Source organism: Calypte anna, chromosome 19 (genome assembly GCF_003957555.1).
Source record: "Calypte anna isolate BGI_N300 chromosome 19, bCalAnn1_v1.p, whole genome shotgun sequence".
In the NCBI taxonomy this organism is placed as follows: Eukaryota; Metazoa; Chordata; class Aves; order Apodiformes; family Trochilidae; genus Calypte; species Calypte anna.
The window spans coordinates 10530446-10542663 of NC_044264.1; the positions used below are offsets into that span (position 1 = coordinate 10530446).

The 12218-nt window shown below is 39.1% G+C and overlaps 1 protein-coding gene across 4 annotated transcripts in view; it reads left to right on the forward strand.

The window, feature by feature from the left end:
• The window catches only part of NLK (nemo like kinase), a 44706-nt gene that overhangs the window by 18589 nt on the left and 13899 nt on the right, over positions 1-12218 (forward strand). For all 4 annotated transcript variants that reach the window (XM_030462468.1, XM_008500591.2, XM_030462469.1 and 1 more), the window contains 2 exons: positions 8626-8755; positions 9993-10048. In XM_030462468.1, the coding sequence (XP_030318328.1) occupies positions 8626-8755; positions 9993-10048 (186 nt within the window). The remainder of the gene's footprint in view (positions 1-8625; positions 8756-9992; positions 10049-12218) is intronic.

A 12218-nucleotide genomic window follows, 5' to 3' on the forward strand; every position in this document is an offset into this window, starting at 1 on the left:
AGATATTAGAAAGAATTTCTTCACGGAGAGGGTGATCAGGCTATGGAATGGACTGCCCGGTGAGGTGGGAGATTCTCCGTCCCTGGAGACATTTAAAAAAAGACTGGATGTGGCACTCAGTGCCATGGTCTAGCAACTGCTCCGGTGGGTCAAGGGTTGGACTAGATGATCTCTGAGGTCCCTTCCAACCCGGCTAATTCTATGATTCTATGATTCTAAAAGTATGAGAAGTTTTTACTGTTGTCTGTGAACACCTTCACCCAACTTTTATCAGTCTGTCAGTCTGCAAATGGCTTCTTGTCTGTTTAATATCAAGTGATCTGTTGTGTGAAAAAGTGCTGAAACTGATGGAAAACTGAAGCTGACCTCCAAAGATGGATAAAGCAGGAGAACCATTTGTCAGTGAAATGACAGTTTGGGCTGGAGTACTGTTCATCAGTATTAATGCAAACTTTGCACTTCACGTGGGCAACAAAAAAACTTGAAACGCAATTGACATCTGGATAGAAATTGTTCAGTTCTTCCCCCTTTGTCCCAGTTTTCTTAACAAAAACTTGTTGGGTGAATGTGTTGCAGAGGCAGTGTGGAGCAGGTTCCTCCTGGGGCACGTTCTGCTGCAGCTGCAGTGCTGGTTTCCATCTGCTGTTGTTCCTCGGGGGTGACAGGGCTCGGGCTCTAAGGTTGAAGCAGCTTCCAGAGGTCTGGCCATGGCCATGCAGTGACCCAGACTGGACACTCTGCTGCTCTAACATTTTCCTCCTCCCCGTAACCTATCTGCGTGTGGCTTTTCCTTTAAGAATTATAGCTGAAATGATTATGAATATCTCCTTTAAACGAGATTGTATCAGCTTTTGCATCTCTTAAACAATGCGTGTACAGCCAGAGGGTAACACACATTATAATACTATGCTAATTGCATGAGTGAGTATGCTAAAACTCTCCTGTGGAAAGTCCAATGAAAACAAAACCCAACTCCTGTCTGATGCTACAGCTCCATCAGCCACAACTTCCTCCTGGGAAGTCCCTGCACTTACAGGACAGGGGTTGAGGTGGTTTGGAGTGTATAGCACTGACTCTCAGTTCAGGCTTGGAACACGGTGTAAGAAAAAGCTCATGTAAAATTAAAAAATAGGGTCCTTAAATCAGCAAGCTTTGGTTATCTCCTACTCTTGGTATTGAGCTGTTTCTCTGCAGTTAGCTGGTAGGATGGGGATATCTAGAGAAGCAGTTCATGTGTTATCTAAGAGCCCTCTAAAAGGGGTTAATCCCACCTATCCCTTTCCTTATTGACTAGGCAGAGCCAGTGTGACTGACTTCAATCATATCTGACATATGCTTAAGCTGTCATTGTTACTGAAAAAGCAGTCTGTCTGTCTTCCCCTTTGTCTCAGCTACTTATGTTCCTGCTTTCTGCCTCACTGTGCCAGCACAGCTGTCTGCCTGGTCACACTCAGCCCAGCAGCAACCATTAACTGGGCTGAGCATGCCACACTTGGAGCCTTAGGTTGGAAAATGGACTTCTAGGCAACTAAAGTTAGACAAAATGATTTAGCGTTTGAATAATTTAATTTCCATTAAGAACTGTCACAAAACTTAAAATGTATTTTCTGCACGTTGGTGAACACCACCAGGAGCAGTCAGGAACCACTCTGGGAGACAAACGCTGCAGTCTGTGATTAGGAAAATACTTATGTTTATTAGGTGATGTCCCTGGGGGATCTAGAACATCACCTTGTCCTGTCTCACTTGTATTTGAGTGTTTATAATAGAATTGTTGAAGTAGCTAGTTTGCTTAAAACCTCAGTATATGTGTATAAATTTCCTTTTTATTCCTCAGTAAAACTCTGTTGTTAAATGTGCATCCTTACATTGTTTTAGGGCTCGTTGCCTGTCAGCAATTCTGCAGACACTAGATAGACTGGATCTGATGGTCTGTTCTGTGTGTGAACTTTATGTGCCTCATCAAACATTTCCCAGAGAAGTGGTTTGATAACTGCACACCTTTTCCCTGCCCTTCCACTTTTGTCTTCGTAATCTTTTGGTTTTCTGAACTTTTCTAAAAGATTTTTTTATTTCTTGCCTTGTTCAAATGTTTTGAGTTATGCCAGAACGTGATTGATTGCTCTTACAAAATGCCTCTAAGCATTTGTCAGGCAAGAGCAGAACTCTTTACCTATTAACTTCAGTAGTTTCTTTTTAAACTGTGTGTGGCATAATGTGTTTATTGCAATCCTGGGTACTGAAAAAGTGGTTTATTGGCTTCACATGCCCTTGAATATGAGCTGCATTATTTAACAGTAGTGGTATATCAGATATGCTTAGTTGAGCAGCTGAAATGCTGGTGGGACCAGGTTTGTTATATATCTTAGAGTGAGGCTTTCTAGCAGAAGCCTGCATGGTTACGAGTTGAGAAACTGAGGAAAGAAGTTCCGTGGCTTGTATGAAAAACTTGGGAAGTAATCCTATTGACTCCCTTCCCTTCTGATAAGCCCTGATATAATTTTATAGGTACTTTCTATAAACACAGAGGAAGAATCATTTCCCTCTTAGAACAAACTCCATCAGCAGTTTCCCACACTGCCCCTGAGAACATTCTTTCATTATCTTGTTTCTGTGTAATAATTGCCATGGAGTAGTCACAAACTTGTTTTTCTACCAGTTGAAACTATAGAACAATGAGTATGCGTTGACCTGGATTCAGAGAGAGAAAAAGTTACTGCTGGCATAGTCTCCACCTTGAAAGTTTGCCATCAACATGGTAGAGGTTGCTAAAGACTTATAATGGGTAATTGAAGAGGCTGAATGCCTGCAAGGATTCTTTGAGATAAGAATTCTTTGAAAAGACTCTAACTGCAGTCTGGAGTGTATCATTAATCCTTTCTGTAGTTCTGCTGCTCTTTAAAATTTCATTATTTCTGTGGTGATTAGCCTGAAATGTAAACAGAAACTATGTTTTTGTAAAGTATCTTTTTTCTTGATTTTTGAAATGTTTTCTTCACTTTCTTACATTCCTCCTAAGTACTAAAAACCTGGTAAGGTAACGGAGAGCATCTTCCAATAAACTACTGAAACACGTGAAGTTGCTGTGAAGGCAAAATGTGTGACTTGGTCTAAGAGTATTAAAAGTAGGTTTTTGCAGTGGTATATACAGTATACTAAAGAATCTTAAATGACTGGGTGTTCTCACAAGAGCATCTGGGATCATGTAATTCTTAGAGGCACAATTCTAGCCAAGTGAGAGATTGCTTGGAATTTGCCCCCCCCCTGCAAATTATGTTTATAAACTTATTCTTTGCCCTGTACCTCTATAGAATACTTTGCTAAGTTAATTTTTGGTTTAAATCATGGTCTCTTATCTCTTTATCCCCAGCTACAGCTGATGCCTAATAAGTGAGACCTTTGCAGACTTCAGTAGTAGGTTGAAAGAGCACCCCATTGACTCTGTGCCGAGTGATGGACAGATTCCCTGCCTGCTGTTCACTTTACTGCTAGATTCACCTAGGGTTTAATATCCTAACAAAGCAGAGGAGGGAATTGAAATGTGTTCTTCTGAGAACAGCAGTAAGTAAAGCTGCCTTTCTAGTTGTTCTCTCAATTAGCTCCTAGGAGATTTTCATGCTTTTCTAGTTTCTCTTGGGGATATGTGACCTGATAGCATGTTGCTATAAATAATTATTTTACTGGTATCAAAGTAGGTACTGTACACAAACACAAAAAAACATTTTCAGCATCTTTATTGGATGCTGTAAATACCAGTTTTTCAGATAGGCTTTTTTCTTTCTTTCTTTCTTCTCTTTCTTTCCTTTTCCTGTTCTTTGGAACGCAGTCCTGACACTTCTGATCTTCATGACTTTGATTGTTAGTTTTGTGCTGCCCCTTGAAGTGACATTGCCAGTGAGTGGTATAAAGCTCACATGCTCAGTCAGGGGGGTGAGGAGCAGTGTGAAATTGTGGCAGCTATAGGCCAAAGGGTAGAGGAATTGCTTTCAAGCTGGTATTGCAGGTGATCATTACTTGTTTGTAGAAGTGGGTTATTTAAAAGAAAAAAGAAATTGGCCTCAAATGTATATGCCAAAGCAACCCCATTTAACTCATTCCTTTATCAGAGACTACAACAGCAGCACCAGGGAAAGTCTGTTCAGCTGAATCAATTTTTGTTGTATGGAAACATTTGTAAAAGCAGAGAGCTGATATAGCAGCCTTGCTTACACAGCTCTGATGGGGTTTAGCAGCTCTGCAATGTATTTAGCTCTTGCTTTTTAAATGGGCTCTGCAACTAGTAAAAAATGAGCATCAATAAATCTGTGGTAGCCATCAATATAAATCAGAGTTTTGTATTACTTGATTAAACATCGACCATTTTATCAAATCTTTCACTAATGAGACTGTGTGACAGCTTTGTGCATGGCAGAGGTGCAAGAATTAATAGGATGCTGGTGCTGCCTGTGTGTGTTCTGGCTTAGCAGGATTTAGCATCCCTAGGTTGGTGTCATTGTGGATGCTGAACTAAAGACCTGTGGTACTTTGGGGTACAAAGCACTGTCAGTTTACTGAGACTCAGCAACAGATGAGGCTTGGGCATCAGTACTCAAAAGGGTGCAGTCTGTACCTGCAATCAGAGAGAAAAAGATGATACCTTTTTCATAAGTTTGGGGGAAGTGGTTGAAAGTGTTTTCAGGCATTCAGCAACTACTTTCAAATCCATATAATGTTTCTAAGATAATGTCTATATTAAAATGTTTTGGGGTTTTCTTTGATAAAGGGATTAGGAAGGAGGTTAGATGAAGTCCAGGCATAATGCCACATGGAAAAAAAAGGTTTTGCAGTTTGTGTTACTGTTCATGTGTAATTAACATTGATTTGTGAGAACTTTGATGTAGGCAACTGTAAAATGCCTCATGACTTTCTGCAGAGCAGATATAAAGTTGCTCTACTGTAAGTGGTAAACATTCATGTGCTAAAATTTATTTTCAATCTGAAGTGAGCTGACTGGATTCTTGTGTTTGTATGCACCTAGCATGGTTTTGTAGCAGTACAGCTGAAGCAAGTGAGTGTTTCAGATCTATCAGAAATCCTGTTAGGTATCTTTTTTACAGTGACCTCCACTTCAGGCTCTGTTTTTCATATGTGTATTGGAACTCTAGAGGTTACTTTCTCTGAATTTGTGTCTTGGATTCACATTTTAACCTTTGGTTATATTACCTTTGCAGTGTTGACCCAGGTTGCCTCCCTTGCTGTGCTGAGTGGGAGGCACAGAGGTTGTGCAGTTCCTGTAACATTTGATGCCATTTGATTCAGGTGGTGAGGACAGGCTGCTTGCTTGGAACAGTTGTTATGACTGACTTTAGAAAATACCACAGGCACAGCTACAGAGGCAGTGTAACTGAGAATCCATGAATGCAAGTGACTTTATAATTAATGCTGTTCTGTATTTGAACATTTCCATAATTTCAGACAGTGGGAGAAGAATGCTTCTGTTCTTTTTAAATAATGTAAGGAATTTCAGGCTTTGTCTGAAAAGGTTTCAGGTTACTATTCTAAAACTGAATCTTGTTACTCTATTTTAATATTCTATTAGAATTGGGAGTGACTATTTTAATCTATAATTCAATTAAAAGGACACCTTTTGAGGTCTTCTCATCCAGTGTGGAGGTATGGCACTATCTGAAGAGTATACGTGAGTGTAGGTTACAGTTTTTAGCAGTTTGGTTTTTAGACCAATAAATGATAAAAATAAAATCAAAATGTTAGCAGTTTTTAATTTACATTTCAGTTCATTAAACAGAACCGTGTAAACAGATTTGGTATGGTAAAAAGCAGATTTTTGTTTGGTGTGTGCATCAAAAGCAGTATTTACTTAAGATTTGTATCATTTCTGTGAGGTTTAGTTTGACAAACAGCTGGTCATGCAGGCAGCTTTAGAACAAGGTCATTGTCAGAGGGGGCAGCAGGAGCTGTTGGTCTCCTGCGTCCCAGATCCATCCCCTGATCCTGATGGGATAACCTGCCCATGGCAGGGCCAGAGCTCAGCCCAGCAGCCTTTCAGCAACAAAGAAAGAAAGAAAGGCATTCCCCTGTAACAGGCTTCAGCACTTATCTCTGTGCACTGGTACAGTTTGTGCTGAACCAAAGCAGCTGCTACCCTGAGTTAAGAGAGAACAAACGCAACATGGCGTGAAATTACTGCCCTTCATCCAGGGAGCCAGAGGTGGATTGTTACCAGCCACAAGCATGACTGCTCTGGCCATGAATAGCAACAAGAAATGCTACTGTGTGAGTTTTACCTTAAAACCTTAACAAGACACACCAGCTGTATTAGCATCCATCCAATAAGCTCTGTTGCATTTTTCTTGTCACTTGCTGGAATAATATTTATATTTACAAGATTTGGAAGAAGGCTGATAGGAAGTTTCTAAACGGAAATATGGTTAGAAGGTGGCTGTGAAAACTAACTCCAAGAGGTCTTGAGTGTAGGTTCCCAGTGCTGTGTTGCTGCTACTACAAGGTGTAACCTCTGAGCTGTTTGTCATGGGTGAACAGAACCAACATCCAGATCCTCAGACTCCCCCATGCTCAGTTGGAAATGAACCAGCCAGTGAGTTATAGTTCATACAGAGTTAGATAAAGTTTTAAAATGGGGTATTTTTTCATGGCCAACATATCTATTTAACTCTTTAACTGTCCTGTTGAATGTAACATAGCTGAGGAAAGTGCTTGTGGTCTGCCTAGGCATTAACAGGACCTTGTGAGGAAACTCCAGGCCTTACATCTGTGTGGTACCTCACTCTATCTTCATTGTGATCCACTAGTGGAATTTCATCCATGGCTGTGAATATCCTTAGGACAGAGCTGTGTGTGTGCAGTGCTCAGCAATGGCTTCAAAGCTCCAAAGGGAAAAATTGGTAATTCAGTAGCATCAGCAGTGCAATTGGTGGGGATTTTTATGAATAAAGTTTTACCACTCTTTTTGTAGCATAGGAGTGTATGTATCTGATTCCAGGAATTAACAGCTTTAAGTTCTCTTTTACAGATTAGAGGTTTGGTGGGTTTTTTGGTTTTTTTCTTCTTAAAAGCTGAGAAAAGCTTGGCAGGGCCCAGAGAGGCTCTCTGATACAGAGAGAATACCACTGATTAGCTGATCGGTGGTGCTTGACCTTGTGAGCAATGGGAACTCTCGGCTCATGCTGGGATCAAATTTATATGAATCTGTGAGCCCCTGCCTGGCCCTGCTCAGTGTCATTCTGGATCTGCCTCTGCTGTAATCCTGCAGCTAGGGCCAGCCTGAAATGTCCTCTGCTCATGATGAATGGTACCTTGTTTTGCAAACAGGCTGGCTGAGGTTAACCATCCTCTGTGAATGAAGTTACTATACAGTGTGAGGTTCCAGTTTTCATTCCCTTTATATCAAATTTAGGCTAGGGGCAAGAGGCAAAGGTCCTGGGGAAAATAGGAAGCATACTGTGAATTAGAAGACCTTTTCAGATTGTTTTCAGCTCTGTTTCCTACCATAGAAATAGTCTGGTGTCAACTATCCTGAATCCCCCTCTGCCCCTTATTTAAAATATAAATGACACAGTGGCTACTAACAAGTGTTGTAGCTGAGTGTACTGTACAACCCCTGAGCATGATCAGTGAAGACTTTTTAGTCTTTTGTTTGAGAAAGTTCTATTAAAAGAACTATTAACAGGTAGTTGCCTCCCAACTACTGATAGCAGTGGCTGCTTCTGACTTTCAGATTGGTTATGTTTTGGAGTCAGGTGTGGTACTTGAAGATAACAGATACCTGATACCCCATTCTCATTTTTTTAATTTATATTCTTAAAAGCAACCTGTGTTGTCTGTAAGAGAGCCACACAACAGATAGAAAAAACAGCAACTTTTTAAGGACAAACATTGTCATCAGGGTACAGAGCTGGATGTAGTTTCTTAGGTAGTTACAGCACTGCACTGAGAAGGAGTTATTTTGGGCAGCCCAATAAAAATATGCAGATAAAAAATGAAGGTTTCCTAACAACTGAAGATCTAGAAACCTTCTTTTGTAGTGAGGCTTCTCAAGCCTCACCTTAAAAACCATGACTGGGAATTGAGGCACCATAATCTCCTTGCTCTAGTTCTATGGTTCTCATTATAAAATTCTATTTTCAGAATCTAATTACTTTAAATTAAAACATTTGCCATGTCCAAAGCACCTTGTAATTTTTGCACTACTGTACTTGCATACCATAAATTCTGTGGGAGAAAGACAGGTATCATACCTGTTTTACATGTGTGGAAACTTAGATACCATGGGCTCTTGCTTCTCAAGATGTAAAGTGATGTAGTTGTAGATCAAGCAGTGCTCTAACATTTGCCAGTGTTCTGTCAGAGGAGTTTATTACATTTTTTTGCCCTCTGTGGCTGGGGATGTGGGTATGTACTCCAGCCAAGGGGTGGTCACTGCAGCCAATACAGGCTCTGGAGCAATGTGCATAATGCCCTTTGCTTAATACTTTTTTCCCTAGAAGTGTCTTACATTGTTGTGACTCACCATGTGAGCTGAGAAAAAGAACTCTTAAGATACTATTTTCTGATTTAGAAAAATTGTCTAACAGTAGTATGTGATGTTCTAAATCTTTTATTCTGTAGGTCAGTAACAGATCCACGAGATGGAAAGAGAGTTGCACTCAAAAAGATGCCCAACGTCTTCCAAAATTTGGTCTCTTGTAAAAGGGTCTTCCGGGAGTTGAAGATGTTGTGTTTTTTTAAGCATGACAATGTAAGTAAATTCAAAGTAATTTTGAAGTCTTTGATAAAACCGAATTGTAAAATAGAACTATCTATAACAAGTATATTTTTGTTCAAGTTGTAGAATATCTAAAATGCTTTAAAAGCTCTCTAATCTTACAGTTATCAGATTTCCTGGAAACAGATATTACTGTTGCAAACACTATAAAGAATGAAATTATCAAGAGTTTTAAGGATATTCATAATTTCCCTTCCAAAATGTTTGTAAATAGGTAATACACTTCTACCTAATCTTATTTTAGGCTCTAGATAAATGTCACTCTGCACGAAGCTATGCCAGCTGGAGATGCTTCCAAGCTGTTTCTTACTCCATCTTCCTCCCCCTTTTGTTGGGGGTTAGTGCTTTCTCAGCTCTTCTAGCAGCTAGCAAGCACTCCCCATTCTGCTTTGGGTAAAATCAGGTAGATTAGGTTAAAACATTTAAAAATTGTTCGGATTGACCCATACAGTTGTGTCTGAAGAGAACCAAAAGGTACCTTTCAGAAACTGTTCCACAAGTGCAGCTGTGGATGTGGTGACCTCTCCCACTGATGAGGAGCAAGGAGCATCCTGGGAGTAACAATTTTTCTTTTAGTGCAATGGGGTCAGGAAGTGGGTATCTGTTTCATTTTTGTAATTTTTGTAAGCAGTCAGAAGCTGAGCCTGAAAACCACTGAAGATTGTGTACATCACCTGAAATACCATAGATGTTCCTAGGACAAAAGAGGTAGAAAAGCAGCAGCACAGAATTTATATTTTGCTGTGCTCAGAGCTGAGTTTTTGCTTCAGAATGTGCAGAACATTGGATTTTTGTAGTTCCCATATGGCAGCAGTGTAGCACAGAACTCTTTTGATGATGGAAAGCAGAACAAAGTATTGTCTTTTCTTTTGCATTTCTCTGCTAGAATTCTTTCAAATATTTTATGGTTATATATATTCTGAAATAAACCAATTTTTATTTGGTTGATAAATTCATGCTATTAAGCTAGTACTTGAACAGCTGGAAAACTTTCTTTGAATTAAAAAAAAGAAGTCCCCTGAATGAAGATTATACGTGACCTGCTGGGCTATTAAATTCACATACCTAGTGTGAGATAGAATATTGGCCTGGCTGTGTGGTACAGAATAAAGCTAAGAGCTGTAAGAATGGTGCAGTCTGACTGTCTTGTAGAAAGAGACTTGTTTTTATTTGACTGGGATAGGTTTTGATCTTGTGTGGTGTTTCCTAGGTACTCTCTGCCCTCGACATACTCCAGCCTCCACACATTGACTATTTTGAAGAAATGTATCCTAAATATAAAATAGGGCATCTTAATTGAGGTAGGTGTAACTTTCATTAGCTTAGAAAATTGCAAGTGGTTGGTGGAAGCTATATAATAGAACTACAAAACCTTGAGCTTGTATCTGAACAGATTTATTTAAAGACATTAATTAATATATGCTGTCAAGAACTCTTGGCTCATGTTAACATTGGGGATGAGATGGTGTGGGGTTGAGCATGAAGCTGTGGCTCTGTAAATGCAGGGTGTTGGTATTAACCCAGAGATACTTCTGCTGCTGCTCATGGTGGGTGCTCCAACATAAATTCTGGAAAGCTATGTCCAGTAATTAACATACTCTCAGTTATTAGTACCTTAAAACACTTTCTAGTGTTTTCAAGGAGTGCTGCTGTCACATGCTTTGAAACCACGACTTCCCAGGGATGTGTCAGCAGACTAGTTGGATTGTGGCTTTCTTTGTTCAGCCTCTTATTTTGATCAAGAAAACAGTTCACCCAGGTATGTGTGCTGTTCCATGTGTCACTGACACAAAGGCACATGCTGTCTTTGGGTAACTCTATTAAAAAGTTGAGGTTTAGTGTACAACTTGACATGAGAATGTCAGTTTGTTTTTGTTTTCTTTTTCAGTCTTTGGCTTATCTTCTATTTTGGCAGCTTCCTGCAGTGGAAACATGAGAGCTTTTTGTGTTAGCTGGGTGTGACAGTTAGGTATAAAAAACCCCCAATGCATTGTCCCCCAGATGCCCACATCTTGTGTTCTTGTGTCCTGCAAGGAGCCTCATTTTGCTGGTGTCAGTCTTCACTGGAGCTGCTTGAGGTCTGAGTGCACCAGCTTTAGTCTTAGGGTTATTGTTTTGGAAGGTTTTTTAATTACTGATGGCTTTTTGGCTGCTTTTTTTGTATGACTTACTTCACAAGGCACTGAATAGGTGGGAAATAGGACATTCTTTATTTTTTGGATAAACTGAACTCTGTGAGTTATGGTTGATCTATTTGTAATACCTTGTATTTTTAACCAAAACACAGCATGATTTACTGATTCATAACAAATCCATTGGTGAAATATTGCCATATTTGTACTTCAGCTTTTTTGTATTAATGTTAGTGCTCTTAAATTTTGCTTTGACAGTTCTTTCATGTGAACAGCATATAAGTAGTCTTCAAAACCTGGATTTTGGTTATTTGCATTAGTTCAGTGCCCTCCTTTTATAACAAGTCATATGAGTTATAAATCAGATCTAGGTTAAGGATTACTCCTTCCGTGTAATTGTACAATCAAGAATATTTAAATGGGATAAGCCTATTTTTATGAGCTTAGCTACTGCCAAGTTTTGAATATAAAACCAGAAATGTTAGTTTCCTTCATGGTTAACTGATTTTAAGTAATTCTGACTAGTATTTCATAGGGCTGTCTTTTTTTTTTTTTAATTGGTTTTAATTTCTTATTCTAATATTGGTAATGGAAGACTATTTGCTTTGTGTACTCTTCTTTCTCCTTTCTTTTGAAACAGCTGCAGTAAGTGCACTTATATCCCTTCAGTTCATTAGAAGAATGAACAGACAGGGCTTTCAGTTTAGATGCACATTTTTAGTTGCATGTGCTTCTGTAGTATGTATTTCATATTTCAGATGTTTTAAGAAGATCAGATAGATAACTCCATATTTGGGGGATGTAGTTGTAAGAATTTTCTTCTGTTGATCCACTAGTATTGTTCCTATAGATACAGTGATATAGTTCCTATAGATACAGTGGTGTCCCATGTGTACAATAAGGTGTATGGATCAGTGATAGGAGTGTAAAGGGACTGAGCAGGCACTGCTTGATATCTTTCATTCTTCCTAAGGAACTGTAGTGCCCTTTTTGGGGAAAGAAACAATAAAAGAATTATTGCAATTATATAAATGAGCTGGCAAATTAACTGGTAGATTTAGTTTGAAGTATTCACTGTCTCATAGGTATGAGCCAGAATTGCAAAGCATATTCAGTAAAGATAACTCACTAGAAATCTGACAAAATTTTAATGATGAATTAAAAGATTTATTTGGAAACTGGTGATGAATAAAGGAATTTAACAAGCTTTTTGTTTTATAATACAAATTATGTGAAAACTTTAAGATTGTATAATGAGGTTTTAGATTGAAAATCTTTGTGAACATTCAACATTTTATATGGGT